Raw genomic sequence first — 17739 nt, forward strand, 5'->3', positions numbered from 1 at the left:
GGCGGAGGTTGCGGTGAGCCGAGATCGCGCCATTGCACTCCAGCCTGGGTAACAAGAGCGAGACTCCGTCTGAAAAAAAAAAAAAAAAAAAAAAAAAAAAAAAAAAAAAAAAAATAATCTGCATTTGTTTGCGTTTTAAGTCTCAATAATGCATTAACTTTTTGTTCGTCTCCTTGAAATATCAGCTGTCTGATAAACTACTGACAGTGGCTCTGCTGTGAGTGACTTCATTCACATTGATAGGAAAAGTCCACAACAACTGCAAGGCAGAAATTTATTTTCTAGGCTGCAGCAAGCCATGCAGCCAGACACACCAGTGAAATTCTGAGATGTCTAGAGCAGTTTTTTGACTTGAATATCAAAGCACTATGTAGACCTAATAACTATAAAATATTGTTTTTTATATATATATATATATTTTTTTTTTAACAAAATAATTTTTTTTTTTGTTTTCTTGAGATAGGGTCTCGCTACATGGCTCAGCTGGTCTCGGACTCCTGGGCTTCCAGCAGTCCTCCCACCTTGGCCTCCTAAAGTGCTAGGATTACAGGTGTGAGCCACTACAATCAACCAACATGTTGTTATAGTCTAGTTGTAGCCTTCCAATTGACAAAAAAACAAATTGAGTCTCAATTTTTACAGTTCTCAATTCGTTATCATGGAGTATTATTGATTATAGATTCTCTTCAAATTACTGTTATCCTGTTTCAAATTACTATTGTGATTATTGACTCTACATAATTAAAACTTCATCATTAGTAAAAATGGGATTTTTAGTTACTGTAAATTAGCTAGGGCTAGAGTAAGAACCCTTTCAACAGCCAACATTGGTTTTTCCTACTAATGATGTTTGAATTATTCTTCTGATAGTTTTGTTGAACCTAAAACTATCTGATCATTTAATAAAAATGTTACATATAAATGTATTTCTCTTTCTCCCTTAGCAAACTAAATAAAATTAAATCTTTCTGTGATTCAGTATATACCAGTGCTGCATGATCATTATTTTTTTAAGCATTGAAATAAACTAATCTATATCCATTAACTAGCATTAATAGTTGTTATCTTGTCAATTTTTTTTTTTTGAAACAGAGTCTCACTTTGTTGCCAGGCGCCAGGCTGGAGTGCAGTGGCACAGTCTCGGCTCACTGCAATCTCTGCCTCCTGAGTTCAAGCAATTCTCCTGCTTCAGCCTCCCGAGTAGCTGGGACTAGAGGCACACACCACCACACCCAGCTAATTTTTGTATTTTTTAGTAGAGACGGGGTTTCACCATGTTGGTCAGGATGGTCTCGATCTCTTGACCTCGTGATCCTCCTGCCTGGGCCTCCCAGAGTGCTGGGATTATAGACGTGAACCACTGCACCCGGCATCAATCTTTAATTGTGGTAAAATACACAAAACAAAATGTTCCACCTTAACCATTTTTAAATATATAGTACAGTAATATTAACTATATGTACATTGTTGTGCAACAGATCTCTGGAACTTTTTTATCTTGTCAAACTGAAACTTTATACCCTTCCCTACTTCTTGTTTTTGGCGGGAATATTACAGAGCAAATCACAGACATCATCTTATTTCCCAACAGGTAAGGACTTAAAAAATAACAGTATATCAGTATCACATTAATAGAATAATAACTTCTTAATATAATTTAATATCCAGTCTGTTCACATTTCTCCAGTTGTCCAAAAAACTATCTTTTTACAATTGAATATTTGAGTCAGAATTCAGTCAAGGTTGATATATTGCATTTGGTTGAAATGTGGGTCACCATTGAACAATAACAGTAGAAAACCTGGGAGACTGAGTAAGTGACTATTAACCCACCCTCCATTAAAAAATAATTCTATCATTTTTTCTTATATGTTTTTAATATCTAAAAATATAATTCAGAAACTTCTCATTCTTTGACTTACGTATTTGAATTCTTTTCTTTTAGTCAGCTATTAAAATTACATAATACATGCTTATTTTAGAAACATAAGAAATTGTAGATAAAATGATAAAAAAAAATCACCCATAATTCTACCATTTAGAGATTTACCATGAATAACATTTTGGTGTAAATTTCTTCTGACTTTGTGTATGCATACATACAGTATGCAATACATTGATGTACTTTTGTTAGGGGAAAAAAACTATATGCACTGTGTATGGGAAGGGAAGGGTAGTTGCAAACTTTAAAAAATAGCAAAGTGAGAGTAGCAAAGTGTTGATAATTGTTGAAGCTGTGTGATATATATATATAGGGGTTCATCATCTTACTCTCTCTATATTTGTGTATGCTTCAAATTTTCCATGAAACATAATTTTAAAATATGTAGATTGCTTACTGTGTGACAAGTACTGCTGCTAAGCACTTCACAGCTTTAAAATTTTTCCTTTTCAAATATGACATGTCCACAAATTTGTAGTCATAATGATAGTGTAGAAGTCCACCCTATTGTTAAATGTATAACTACATTTGTAACCAGTCACTTACTGTAGAACATTTAGTTTCTCACTTTTCATTTTTGTGAATAGTGTTTAGATGAACATCCTTGAATAAACATTTAGGAGTATTTACCCATTTATTTTCTTAGGAAATGGTCCTAGAATTGGATTTACTGTATCAGCATACATTCAGGTACTTTAATATATATTGCCAAAGTTTTCTTCAATGATGGATTGATAGACTTTCTCTAGCAGTATGTGACAATGTCTCTTTCCTCATACTTTCCCACATTGAGCACTATTATTTCTTTTGACTTTCCTCACTTTTAGGCTTGTCTTTGCCAATCTTGTAAGTGAGAAAAATGATATCATTGTTTTAACATACATTCTTTAATATGAGTGAAGTTGAGCACTTTTTTCATCTGTTTATGGCCATCTTCATTTTTCTTAAATTGTTTGTGTCCTTTGCTCATTTTTCTTTTGGGATGTTTATATTTTATTTTATTTTTTGAGATGGAGTCTCTGTTGCCCAGGCTGGAGTGTGGTGGCCTGATCTTGGCTGACTGCAACCCTGCCTCCCATGTTCAAGCAATTTTCCTTCCTCAGCCTCCCAAGTAGCTGGGATTACAGCTAATTTTTGTATTTTTAGTAGAGACGAAGTTTCTCCATGTTGGTCATGCTGGTCTTGAACACCCAACCTCAAGTGATCCACCTGCCTTGTCCTCCCAAAGTGCTGGGATTACAGACATGAGCCACCATACCTGGCTGGATGTTTATATTTTACTATTCTGAAAGAGCTCTTCATACGCTTAAGTGTGAAGTATAAGCCCTTTGCTATTATGTTGCAGTTGTGTGTGTTTACTCAATTCACTTTGATTTTTGCCCAGTATTTTTTATGGAAATACAATTGTTTTATAGTTATTTAGAATTACTTAATTCTATCAAGATTTTCTTCAGCATTTCTATCTTTGTTATCGTAGTATAAAGTCTTACCTAAGCCAGTATTTCTTCTAATGCTTTATCATTTCTTTTTAATATATTTTATCTAAAAATTAATTTAGTGTAAGGTATTTGATAGGGATCTAAATTTGTTTTTAAAATGATTATATAATTTATTGACTATTACATTTTGAGGATTTGACAGACTGATTCTAAAATTCGTGTGGAATGATAAATGAATGATACTAGCCAACTTTTTTTTTTTTTTTTTGAGACAGAGTTTCACTCTTGTTGCCCAGGCTGGAGTGCAGTGGCGCAATCTAGGCTCACTGCAACCTCCGCCTCTCGGATTCAAATGATTCTCCTGCCTAAGCCTCCCAAGTAGCTGGGATTACAGGCATGCATCACTGCACCCAGCTTATTTTGTATTTTTAGTAGAGATGGGGTTTCACCGAATTAGTCAGGTTGGTCCCGAACTCCTGACCTCAAGTAATCCACCTGCCTCGGCCTCCCAAAGTGCTAGGATTACAGACATGAGCCACTGCGCCCGACCACCAACATTTTTTAAAAGAAGAGTAATGGAGGATGTTTATTCTATCAAATATTAAAATATATTTTATTAAAAAGTACAGTTAAGCTGTGATGCTAGATGCAAGAACAGAATGGTGGTTATATAATATAGGAAAAGGATCAATACAGTCTAAAACACAAGGTCATTTCTGTTTAGAAGACAAGGAATCTCCTGCTACTTTTTCTCTTGCCTACATAATGCAAAGGAAATGTTAGAGAACATTAAGAACATTTGAAAACAGGGCAATCTTAGAGAACATTAAGAACATTTGAAAAAGCTGATAAACAGTATGTAAAAAAAGTAGAGGTTGCTTTATATGTTTTCCTTTTAAAATATTTAGATGAGCTGTAAGATAGTCTTGAAGTTAGTTTTAAATCTACTGTTTAATTATAGGTATATAAATACATTTGTAAGTATATATGTTATATTTTTAAAAGCATCCTTTTCTTGTTTTGAAGAAAAAAATGATCCTAACTCAAATATTAATCTGTTGTCTTGGTAGAATTATCAGAGTTAATTGAATTGGCTTAGACCTACTGTTTTAAAAGTTTGTAGTTGCATAGATACAACAGTGATAAGAGGATCTTACTGGGAGCTGTGTTGTTAATATGCTCTTCAAACTACTCTCTAGTGGAAATGCTGCAAGGCTATGGCCTGCACTGGCACATTTGGAGTTGATAGTGATGGAGAACTTAGTAAGGGATTGATGCTTACAACGGCCGTACCTTCATACTGGGATTCCTTGGAAAGTGAAAAGCCCTGTTGCTTCATATCACATTGTTCATAGTAATCTCACTCTCTGGGAGAGTAATTTTCTTGAAGCACCAGGAAGTACATACCACAAATGCAGAAGAGGATTTGAATTCAACCCCCAGACCCCAATGTCTTCTCTACTCTCCTTCACTCTTTAGCTGCCCACATTGGCCTTTTGTTTTAGTTTGGCTCCCTGATGTAAATTGCCTTCTTGATTGCTTCTTTTAACTACCTCTGCTGTAATTTGTGTTGTTGAAATAACTCTTCCCACTCCAATAGAATGCTAAATGGTAGATTAATAAGAGGAATGCCTGTTTCTGGCTCAAATAATTAGTGGTTCATGCGGAAAAAAAAAAAAAAAAAAGGGTTTAAAAAATATGCCAGCCTTAAAATACCTTTAAAGCCAGATAATTATCAGAAATAATCATGATTTTTGAAGTGTTTTTTTACATTTATTTCTGCCTTTCTTAGTATTGATGAGATAATTTTGAGATTAGTGTAGTGCTAATATTCGTAAGTCACATGTAATATAAAATTTTCTACTAGTCACATTAAAAAGTAAAAATAGGTGAAATTAATTTTAATAATATATTCAACTCAGTATGTCAGAAATATCATATTTACTTTACCTATTTTTAAGTAAGTCTTTAAAATCTTTAACTGAATTTTTTTTTCTTTTTTTTAAAAATTTATTTATTTTACTTTAGGTGCACACTGTATCTGGCATTTCTCCCCATGGTATCCCTCCCCATGCTCTCCTCCCTCCCCACCCGCCATTGTCTCTCCCCTGACCCCCCCAACTGTCCCCTGTGTGTAATGCTCCTCTCCCTGAGTCCACGTGTTCTTGTTGTTCAACACCCGCCTATGAGTGAGAATATATGGTGCTTGGCATTCTGTTCTTGGGTCACTGAATTTTTATTTTACAGTGAAGAGCACATCTCAATTCAGATTAGCCACAGTTCAGTTGTGCAGTAGCTACATGTAGTAGTGCAGCCCTAGTGTATTCTAGGCAATGAAAATTTAGAATTTGTACTTGAGTTGATTATGTACTTTTCACTATGCTTAAAAAACACTGTATTTTTTTGTGACTTATAAAATAGTAAATTAGTGAAAGAAGGTTATGTTCTTCATTTTTCAAAACTGAGAAGTTTATTGTATTTAGCAAATCTAGACTTAGTGGTTAAAATATACTTTAGTTTAACTATTAGTTTATTATATCAGTGTTGAATTTAAGATCACAGATTTGAGTCGATAGTATTAAGTAGCTATTGCAGTACTAAGAAGATAGTGTTTTGTAATTATGTGTTATCTGAGTGCCCATTGGGCAGTGAGTTTCTAGCTGTGTTCTGCTAGGGCTGCTGTACAGGTTAAGGGTTGGACTAAGGGACATTTGAGCAAGCTGGACTCTAACCCTTTTCTCCTTCTCACCCTCACCCAATCTGCACATTTATTTATTCTGCACAGGATTCTGTATAAGATTTCCTCTTGGAAAAAAGGTTTATATTGTATTCAAAAGTTTGGAGACAGTTCTATGCTTAGCAATTGTTCTAGTGAATCTAAACCTAAATGTTGATGTTCTTTCTTCATAACATTGTGGGGATCTGGTAAAAAGAAAAGTGGCTCTTGGCACTGAAATCTTGATTTGTAATTTATACAAACAGTATTTGTCTGCCTCATCACCTTTCTTGTACACTCTCTCTGGCTATGGGAACTTTTGAGCATCTACTTTACTTGAATGCAGTATACAGTACAGTATTTGGACCTGTACTGTAAATAATAAAATCTTTAAATCTGGAACAGTTTCCCAGAGATATCTCTACTTGTATTTTAAAAATAAAATTGTGTGTTTTTCCCTTTAGAAATATTTAGAATAAGGGAAGTTTACATCCATAGATACTTATATTCATCTTAAGTTTGTAGATGAAGTACAAGGATGCTGAATTAAAACTTGTAAAAACTAGAAAGTTGGGAGCTGAAAACCAATATTGCTGAGATGCATAGCCTAAAACATAGTAGTCAGTAGATACGTCATTGAGAGAAACCAATTCGAGATGCACTGTATTTACCTCTTTTAACTCAGGAAGTGTCCAAAAACTGATAATAGAACCATCTCTTCTCCCTTATAAGCGCCTTTTTCTCCAATAAACAAAAGTCCACAATTTCCCCATTTCTCTGAATTTAAAGAGCATTTTATGGTCACTTTGATTAATCTAAATATGAATGTTTATAATGTTAAAACAGAATAATTACAACATGCTCTAAGTGGAGGGGGGGTGGAATTTAAACTACATATTTAGTGATTTAAAAATTCTAATTTCTGAACTTCCATCAGAAATAGAATAATGCATTATAGCTCCTGTTTCCTATGTTTTAAATAGGAAATAACTCCAGACAGGTTGTGGTTGAATTTCTGTGTAAGTAGGTAGAATACTGTAGCATCTCTTCTCCTGAGGAATTCCTTTACTTTATCCATTCTTTTATTTTATTTTATTTTATTTCATTTCATTTCATTTCATTTTATTTTATTTATTTTTTAGAGACAGGGTCTCACTTTGTCACACAGGCTGGAGTGCAGTGGTGTGATCATAGCTCACTGCAACTTCTGCTTCCCGGGTTCGAGTGATCTTCTCGTGCTGCCATGCTTGGGTAATTTTTGTATTTTTTTAATAAAGACAGGGTTTCACCATGTTTCCAGGCTGGTCTCCAACTCCTGAGCACAAGTGATCTGCCTGCCTCAGCCTCCCATGATGTTAGGATTACAGACACCATGCCCAGCCTCTCAATTCTTTCTTACCCCTTCTAAACATACGTATTTTATTAAGCCAGTACTTTATGCTTTCATGGAAATAGTAGTTTCATTTTAGTCTTGCTTATTCATTCATTATCATTTCCCTTTTACCTATTGATTGATAGTTTGTGTTTCTAGGCACAGCTTGCCAATCGGAAACAGAAATTAGAGTCTGTGGAACTTTCCAGCCAATCAGAAATTCAGCACTTAAGCAGTAAACTGGAGCGGGCCAATGACACTATCTGTGCCAATGAGTTGGAAATAGAGCGCCTCACCATGAGGGTCAATGACTTGGTTGGAACCAATATGACTGTTCTGCAGGAGCAGCAGCAAAAAGAAGAAAAATTGAGGGAATCTGAAAAACTATTAGAGTTGTGTTTTAAAATCACTATAATTGGGGGAAGTGTGTCTATGAGTGTTTTAAGAGAGTGTTGTTAAGCTAGAACTAGGTTCTACAATCTGTACTTTATTTCCTACTTTATAAGTGTTAATATTGTAACTGTTACATAACTTAATAGTCTGACTTCCTGGCTTCCTCATGAAATAGAAAAATTGTAATAATATCTGGCTTAGAAATTTCTGAGTATTTTGCAGGTTCTGCAGGAAGAAAATGGAATTGAAAGAAAATTATAATCATATCTGACTTTTTTGCAGGCTCTGCAGGAAGAAAAGACAGAATTGAGGGCAGCTCTTCAGTCTCAAGAAAATCTCATCCATGAGGAAAGAATGCTAAAGGAGAAGTTACAAGAAAAAGTAAAGGCAGCTGATGCTCAACATGCTGTAGAAGCTCTAAGGTAAATTTAATCTTAAATATTATTCATCTTAGCCACTTAATGGCTAAGCATTAAGCACTAGGTTTATTTAATTTAATTTTAATTTTAATTTTAATTTTATTTTGTGATAGTCTCCTTCTGTCACCCAGGCTGGAGTGCAGTGGTGCAATCCTGGCTCACTGCAACCTCCACCTCCCAGATTCAAGTGATTCTCCTGCCTCAGCCTCCTGTGTAGCTGGGACTACAGGTGCACGCCACCACGCCTGGCTACTTTTTGTATTTTTAGAGATGGAGACTCACTGTGTTGGCTAGGTTGGTCTTGAACTCCTGACCTCAGGTGATCCCCCCAGCTCAGTCTCCCAAATGCTGGGATTACAGGTGTGAGCTGCTGTGCCTGTCCAAGCACTAGTTTTAATATTGCATATTCATAATTTTATGTTTGATCATATCTGAGTTAGGTTTTTAAAGTGTTATAAAATTTTGTTTGGTTAGTTTTCTTCTGCCTCCAGTTTGGGTTCCTAACAGAGACTCAGACTCTCATGTTTAAAAAGTTAGAAACTTCTTGGTCAGTTTGTGTGCTTGGTGAAACTCCAAATGTGAAGAGAATTGTCATTCATGTCTTCTGTGTCATTCCTGTCTCCTGGAGGCCTCACTTTCTTGATGGAATAGGGCATGATTAGTAGCTGCTTATCATTAGTAGCAGCCAGCCATTGGGCTAGCCTTCTTGCTTGATTAAAGTCTGTTGCACACTTTTATTTTTGCCAGAATTCTCCTGTAACTTTTCAATTTTTTTGGTACAAGCTTTCAAGTGTCAATGAAGTGATTTTGACATTTTGTCTTTTTCCCTTGAAAAATAGGCCAAATCTCAGTTAAGAAGGGAGTAAATTGCTGCTGACTTTTTAAAGAAGCAGCATCTCTGGACTCTTTCTTTCCTTTCCCAATATTGTTTTTATAAAGCAGGAGGCAAACAAGAGTTCCAAAGAGTTTACCCAAAATGATTGGAAAATGCAAACTAGACGTGCATTGTTTTTGTTGGCAGAAATAAAGGCCTTAACAATCATCCTGTGTCTTTCCATAGGCCAGGGGAAGACTCTCCGGCAGAAAAGAAGTACACTTCTCAAGGGCAGGGGTACTTAGACAGTGTGCTGTCCCAGTTGAATTTTACCCGTACTAGTGAGGAACTTCTGCAGGCAGAGGTGACTCGTCTTGAAAGCAGGTACATAATTATACACACATTTCAAAAATTTTAAGTTATTAAAATGAATTTTTGATCATATTTATAAAGTAAATAAATATAATAGTTCTAGTGAAAAAAATAAGATTTTTTTTGTAGCATCCACAAATGACCTGTGTTCTTGTTTATTTAATTTTTTGAGATGGAGTCTTGCTCTGTTGCCCAAGCTGGAGTGCAATGGCATGATCTCGGCTCACTGCAACCTCTGTCTCCCAGGTTCAAGCAACTCTTTCACCCCAGCCTCCTGAGTAGCTGGGATTACAGGCACCTGCCATCATGCCTGGCTAATTTTTGTGTTTTTGTAGAGATGGCGTTTTACCATGTTGGCCAGGCTGGTCTTCAACTCCTGACCTCAGGTGATCCACCCGCCTTGGCCTCCCAAAGTGCTGAGATTATATGTGTGAGCCACCACGCCCAGCCCTAAGTTCTTATTAGAAAACAGAAGCAATTAAAGGAGAACATCTTAATCTTTCTGTCATCAAATCTACTAGCCTGCCCACACCTGTACCTATAATTTTTACCTTGGATCTGTACTTCTAAGACCAACCACTCCACTTGTGTCCTGTTTCTGTAGTTGTATCCTTTCTCTTCTACATCATCAAGTTCTTTCTCTCTGCTGAATCATATCCACTGGTATAAAATGTGCTATAACATCACCTATCTGGGGGAAAAAAACTATCCCTTAATCCTATGTTTCTGTCAAGTTACTTCCACATTTCTGTATTTTTCTTTAAAACAAAATTCTTCAAAAGAGTTGTCTGTACTGACTCTACTTCTTTACCTTTCACCTGTTTAGCAGCCCTTCACTTAGGTTTTTCCCCCTACCACCTCAGAAGCAGGGTAGGGATGGGATGGGTCACATTTGACACATGGTGATCCTCCTTTTTTGTTCTGCTGTGGTGTTGATATTTCCTTGGGTGTTAATTGGATCCTGACTAATGCTGTACCATACCCACCTAAACTCGTATCATTGTCATACTTTTTTTTTGTTTTTTTATACCTCTGAACTTTTTGATTGAGAAGAGTGTGATATTTTGTTTTAAACACATGAATCATTATTTGTACACTGACATTTTCTGTATGTGAAAGATAAAAGTACTTTTAACATGAACTGTTAACCTTAAGTCAAACAACAAGAGAAATGTCATTTTACACTTTTTAGGTTATCTTTAAGTAATATTTTTTTGTTTTTACATTTATTTCTGGTTTCAGAAACCACTAAGTATTTTCTTAATTTTATCTACATGTTAAGTACACAAACATACATACACACACATATTTTTTGCTTTATTCCTCTTGGAATACTTGGGGCACTTGAGATAGTCTTCGTTATCGTTGAGGTATATGTGTACTCTTCCATTAAATGAAGTTTATTATTCTGACATTAGGACAACAATTTACATTTTTATCATAGATTTTTTTATTGATTGGCTTTTTAGTAATATTTTAAATGTAACACTATAAATGAGTGAGGTGATGTTTAAGATATTGGCTGGGTATTTTTGAACATCAAGAATTAAATTAGATAGTCCAATTTATAGGTTTCAGGATTTTGGTTCTGTTTTAAATATGGGATCTTATTTTTGTCATTCAGTTTGGAATCTGTGAGTGCAACATGTAAACAGCTGAGCCAAGAACTAATGGAAAAGTACGAAGAAGTGAAGAGGATGGAAGCACATAACAATGAATACAGGGCAGAGATTAAGAAGGTAAGAATCTACATACCTAGGATTGCAAAATTGTATGTGTTTATGGACTGAGCTGTGGGTTGGGAGATTGTAGCGGTTATTTTTAATGAGAGAATAATGTAGTTCAAGGGACCACTTGATATTTAGGAGTGGAAGAGAACCTGGAATATGCATAGGGAAAGTGCGTTCTTTCTCTGGCATCCCCCAGATGCCCAGTACATATTTTTAAGATAACTGAAGGCTGCCCCTTTTGAACTCAAAATCTTTATTTTAAACATGTTTTGATGAAAAGTTTTCTAAAAGACATACACTTGGTTGCTTGCAAAAAAAAGTGAATTGTTGTTTAATATTTTCTTATTTTAAAGATGAGTATTTATATATTGTCTCCTGTGTTGTAATGTAGTTAATATCCTTGTCGGCTATTGAGGTATGCAGAGCTGTTTGTGTCTATATCAAAGGGCCCTAACTGTCCTATTTGTTGATTTGTATTTTTTATTACTTCTTTAAGATTACTTCTAGCTCCTTTCTTCTCTTACCCTTTCTATTTGTTATCCTGTGAACCAAGATACCACATGAGCGAAACTTCTCGATTCGCAACTAAAAAAAGAATGAAGGTCACATGTGCTGTCCTTTGTGTCCATGGACTTTGATTCTGGTCCTCAGCACTTGAATAACCCATCTCTCCCTGTTTTGAAGTATAAGAAATGATTGTAGGTATAACCACCTGACGTCAGTATGGATATGCAACTTGGTAAATTGCTAATTTTTCTGTAGATTTAATTTATGAGAAATTTAATGTCTTGAGATAAGGTAAACTTTTATTTTATTAGCTATTAACATATTATTCCGTCTAAATGCTTGCTTTTAACTTTTGGTGCTTTCTTTTCTGCTTTATAGTTGAAAGAACAGATTTTACAGGCTGAACAAAGTTATAGTTCTGCACTAGAAGGAATGAAGTTGGAAATCTCCCATCTAACTCAAGAGTTACATCAACGAGATATCACTATTGCTTCCACCAAAGGTTCTTCCTCAGACATGGAAAAGCGACTCAAAGCAGAGATGCAGAGGGCAGAAGAAAAAGCAGTAGAGCATAAGGTGAAGCCTGAACAAAAACTTCCTTAAATTTGAAATTTTTTTTAAGATGGAGTTGATTAAAGATGTAATTTTCATAATATTTAATTCAGTAAATTTTTATTAGATACCTGGCTTGAGCTGAGGGTATGCTGGTTAACAAAGAGTTTAGTGAAGATGGTGGGAAGGTGAGAGTAGACACAGAAAAGTAAAGTGACTATATCATTGGTGTATAGTGAGAATCACTAGCGATCACAGGCAGCCTGAATCTAGACCACTCACTGCAGAGGACTTCTAGAAGGTGTGATAGTGAAACTGAGTTAGGAGTGAGCTGGGTTGAGGGGGAGGAAAAATGTTTCAGGCACAGGCAAATACAGAGGTCTCTAAGAGAGACTAGAACGTGCTCACTGTGGTTGAAACTAGAGTAGAAGTGGGAAGAGTGGAAGGCAGGAAACTGGAAAGCAGGGACTGGCTCCTGAAGGGCTTCGTTAGCCACGTAAAGGAGATATACTGTGACCTTGAGGTTAGTAGGGAATGACTACAATCAGGAGTAAAATTGAATGGTCCTTAAATGGAGACTAAGCAAGGAGACAAAGGGAGCACCCAGATGCTGTTACAGATGTAACATGGTGGCCTGAGAAATGGCAAGAAAGGGAGAGGGAAATGGATGAATTCTGGAGACACTAGGCTGTTAAAAATGACTGGGCTTTGTATTTGATTGGCAGGGAGGGTGAGGTAGGTAGAGTTAAGGAACAATGTTCCTCAGGATTTAAGCTTAGGCAGCTGATGGAAAGTGATGCTCTTTAATTAAATAGAGAAAAGACAGGGAGCAAGTTTGGTGAAAGATGATGAATTTGTGAAAAGTATACAGACTGGGGAAGCTGGTGGAGAGGACATTGGTTTGACACATTTGTTTGGAATAAAGGCTGGGATTTTGTATGGATAATAGTCAGTTCCACTGAAGGCCTGGAGTTTAAGATTAAAATCAGGATTAAGCATTTAGCTCTGGGTGTCCTTTCTTCATGGTAACATTTGAAACTCCCTAAGAGACCCCTTAACAATTATAGTGAGAAAGCATAGCATAAGAAGAGAAGTGACTCAAACCAAACTTAGGATACTTCTCATTTAGGGTGAGAAAGATTTTGGAATGAAGCTTAAAAATGGGAGCAATGAGGAGAGAAATTGGATAGTTTTTGCCAAGCCAAGGAAAGAAGGAATCTTTTCAAGTGGAAATGGTCAACCATAAAAGCTAAGGGGAATGAGAACTGAAAATAAGTTATTATTTTGTGAATGAAGTACAATTCTATGTGATGTTGCAGGTAGAAGCCAAATTGGAGGAGGCTAGCACAGGAGAATGGGTAGGGATTTAAGGGATTTCCAGTGAATTAAAACTTTGCTGCTTCATCATCTGATATATCCTGTTAGAATGATATCTTCATCCCATTCATCTTCATTCGCCTTAATAACACCTAAAAAATCTTTTCAGAAAGTCTCTCTCTCTCTCTCTCTCTTTATTTATTTATTTATAAATGAAGAATGTAACTTAGCCTAACGAAAATTCCACGTGGAAAAATTTTGTAAGGTGCATTTGAAGCAGGGTGCAGTGGCTAACACCTGTAATGCCAGCACGTTGGGAGGCTGAGGCAGGCGGATCATGAGGTCAGGAGTTTGAGACCAGCCTGGCCAAAATGGTAAAACCCCGTCTCTACTAAAGTTACAAAAAATTAGCCGAGCCTGTAATCCCAGCTACCTGGGAGGCTGAGGCAGGAGAATCACTTGAGGGAGGCAGAGGTTGCAATGAGCCAAGATGGCCTCATTGCACTCCAGCTTGGGTGACAGGGTGAAACTCCATCTCAAAAAAAAAAAAAAAAAACAAAAGATGCATTTGAGTTACATGTTGTATTTATTTTTTTCTGCTTTCCCTTTTTCAGGAGATTTTGGATCAGCTGGAGTCACTCAAATTAGAAAATCGTCGTCTTAATGAAATGGTGATGAAATTGGAATTGGGTTTGCATGAGGTACATAAATAGAAACTTGTTTTTTTACTATCCAAGCCTTCAAAAAAAAACCACTTTGTAAATATTGATATTATAAAGAGAAGGTTAAGATCAACTTAGAAATTTTCTCAAAGAAAGTGAAGGCAAAACAATGCTGGAAGTGAGCAAAATATGACTCTCCACTCCAGTAGTAGGAAGGTATTTTTTATATTACGTATGTGATAAAATATACCTACAGTCTGTGTTCTTAGTTGGAAGAATTTATATGACAGACTTAGCATAGTACCTGGCATTTGGTGAGTATGTAATATATGCTAGATGGTGGTATTATTGTTAATGATTATTATGTTCATTTTATCTTTTTAGAAAGTATTGTCTTTAAAATAATTTAGTTTTAATTTTATTTCTACAAGATATAGTTCACATAATAAAATATTTTAGAATCTTTTATATTCAAAGAATTTTAGTACATGCTATAGTGAACACAGGATGAATAAGATAGCTTTCTTGCTTTTAAGAGAGATTTTGGATCAGCTGTACTCACTCAAATTACTCTAGCCTTTAAGAGACAAATCTATTAGCAAGGGCTAGAAATGCATACAAGTTTCTGTGACACCAGAGAGAACATGATTACCCAACAGTGAGTTACAAACAGTACAGATGCTCTTGTAACTATTTAGTTACAAAATTCCTATAATTTGCAAAATGACTCATCTATTCTGACCCATCTTTTCTTGGTGTAGGTCAGATGTTTCAAAATCGTATAAATGCTCTTTTCCTGCATTTCCAGAGAGTATTCCTCCAAAAAGATATATAGTTTAAAAGGTGCTTCCTCTTTGCTCTCACAAGTTCTAATTCTACAGTCCTGGATTGTGGATACTGGGGTGGAAGAATGTACAAAAGGCCATACAGTACCTTATTTCAACTGGAAAAATGGGGGACTAATTTTGTAATCTTTCAAAAGGGTAAGATTCTCCAAACATCATGAAGCCATAAAGGATTTTACAACATAAAAATGTGAAGTTTCTGGATGGCAAAAGGCCCCATTAAAAAAGAATAATAGGGAGAAAACAATCTATAATCAGACAGAAGGTTAATATGAATTAATATATAAAATTTTTTTACAAAGATAATAAGGAAGAGATAATCCAGTAGAAAAATAGGCAAAGGATGTAAATAGATACTTCACAGAATTAATATAAATGTCCAGTAAACAAAGAAAAAACTCTTCAACCTCTCTAATAATCAAAGCAAAATAAATCGACATTCTTTTACTAATTGCTTTGATGATGACCTTTAAAAACTAAAGTATATATATATATATATACCTTTATATATACCTTTAAAAACTAAACTATATATATATATACTTTAGTGTGTATATATATACTTTAGTGTGTATATATATACTTTAGTGTGTGTGTATATATGTATATGTATATATACTTTAGTGTGTGTGTATATATATGTATATGTATATATACTTTAGTGTGTGTATGTATATATATATATACATACACACTTTAATGTGTGTGTGTGTATATATATATATAGCGCGAATATATATATATAGCGCCAGTGTTAGGAGGATGTAGGGAAACAGATTTATTGTACTGTCAATGAGAAAGTGATATGGCGTTTCTAGAGGACAGCTTAGCAATATCCATCAAATGTGTAAATACATATAGCCTCTAAATTCCTGGGTCCTGTGTGTTTTTGATTTTGATAGTCGTTGCTGAATTGTTTTCAGAATGGTCTTACCTATTTACATTCCCATAGAAGCCATTCACTAGAAGAAAATGTGTACAAAATGGTCATTGCAGTATTGTTTGCGATACCCAAAATTTTGAAATAAACTAAATGTTTCTTTAAATCATTAATTTGTGATTCTATTAAATATTACAGTCATTGAAGGTGGCAGATGAAAACATTCATCTAATCTTGCTTTATCTTCAAATCCCTCTAAAAATATCGTGAAAGGATTACTTTTAAAGGACAAACCCACAAGGTTGGGACTAATAGGAGAGGAGACAATAGCTAAACATTTTGTAAGGCGGAAAATGGAAGGAAGGAAAGAAGGAAGGGAGGGAGGGAACTTGATATCCCCTAATAAAGCCAATACTAAGCTAGTAGTGTATAAATCCAAAAACTAAACTGATTTACACCACAGAATTCTGTAAAGGCTTAGGATTCAGCAGTACTTGATTGAGAGACTTTTATCTTATGCAGTGATTATCCGTTCATATTTAAGAATGAGAACTCTCAGGGGAACTTAAGTCAGACCATGACCAGAGATTGTATTCAGCTTAATTTCTCCTGAAACTTCCAGCTATCAATAATAGTGGTAATACTGTTCTTTCTTACACAGCTGGTGTGTGCAAAACATGCCTGATAAAGGCAAGCATTATCATTTTTTAGTAAGTATGTTTAATGACATCACACATCAAACTAGTGAAAACTCTTATCAGCAGTATAAGCTTTCTCTAGTTTTGAAATTATAGTGTGAATATATTGTAGATATTATTAAGAATAATTGTTAGAAAGTGCCCTTTTGCATTTTACCATGTAGGAAGCTGACGTTACTTTTACAAATGAATGTTTGGGTTAAATGTCTATTTTAATAAATTACCTAATTATCTTAATAATGAAAGCAACAGCTCTGATAAAATAAATGATTTACCATGTTTTAAAAACTGATAATAGTTTCATCTTAACTCATCTGTCCTGTGAATGTTCTTCCTTGATATTTTACCTGGCATTGGCAGCTTGTTGAAAGATTTTGTAGCTTGTAGTCACTACTTGTACACAGATAGTTCACAGGTATATTCTAAAGTTTATGTTTTTGTTAGGAATATTACGTTTGTCAGACCACTCTTGACCAGCTTACTTTCAGATTTTTTTTTTTTTTTTACAGGAAAGACCAAGCTAACCATGGTATTAAACTCCAAAGAATATTACCATAACTTTGCAGAATACTAATTATTTTGTCATTACAAAAAAAAAAATCACCCAGACTGCCATTTTTTCAAGTAGTATCTTACCAGGAAACACCTAGAATTAAAGAACAATAAAATTTCTGATACCAGATCAGAATAGTAATTCCCACTGTATACTTGAATCCTGCTTTATCATGTCCAAATTTATATATGAGTAGATGCCAACATTGTAGAAAAGTGTTTAAGATCAGAGAGTATTTATTTAAAAGTTGTCCCTGCCAGCCAGATTTTTTTCTCAGAACTTTTTGTTCAAATTTCTTTCCTTGAACTAGGTCTCTGTTTTCTTCCCTTGGTATTCTGGGGTTATTCAACCTTCACCTTCTTGAAGAAGAAACATGGCTGCCATTTTCCTTTTTCCCTGTTTCTGATTCCCTCTTACAGCTTTCCTCCATCCTGGTTCCATCCTTCCTCCACCTCCTTGGAATTCCTTGGCACATAAGAAAGCCCATTGTGCTTCTAGAGTTCCACTACCATTTACCTGAAGAATTCT

The 17739-nt window shown here is 35.2% G+C and overlaps 1 protein-coding gene across 8 annotated transcripts in view; it reads left to right on the forward strand.

Moving 5' to 3' along the window:
- The window catches only part of CEP63 (centrosomal protein 63), an 83824-nt gene that overhangs the window by 51630 nt on the left and 14455 nt on the right, over window positions 1-17739 (forward strand). For 6 of the 8 annotated variants that reach the window (XR_010343453.1, XM_021666633.2, XM_064378713.1 and 3 more), the window contains 5 exons: window positions 8145-8284; window positions 9342-9479; window positions 11092-11206; window positions 12083-12280; window positions 14188-14274. Coding sequence is in view for 7 of the 8 variants with exons in the window: in XM_021666633.2 (XP_021522308.2) it covers window positions 8145-8284; window positions 9342-9479; window positions 11092-11206; window positions 12083-12280; window positions 14188-14274 (678 nt within the window). In the remaining variant the exon portion in view is untranslated. Of the gene's footprint in view, window positions 1-7628; window positions 7862-7917; window positions 7919-8144; window positions 8285-9341; window positions 9480-11091; window positions 11207-12082; window positions 12281-14187; window positions 14275-17739 lie in introns of all 8 variants that reach the window. The other 2 variants (XM_064378715.1, XM_064378711.1) reach the window with 2 other exon arrangements.

The sequence above is a fragment of the Aotus nancymaae genome, unplaced genomic scaffold, assembly GCF_030222135.1.
Source record: "Aotus nancymaae isolate 86718 unplaced genomic scaffold, 86718_ANA_hifiasm-v0.15.2.pri h1tg000019l, whole genome shotgun sequence".
NCBI classification, from domain to species: Eukaryota; Metazoa; Chordata; class Mammalia; order Primates; family Aotidae; genus Aotus; species Aotus nancymaae.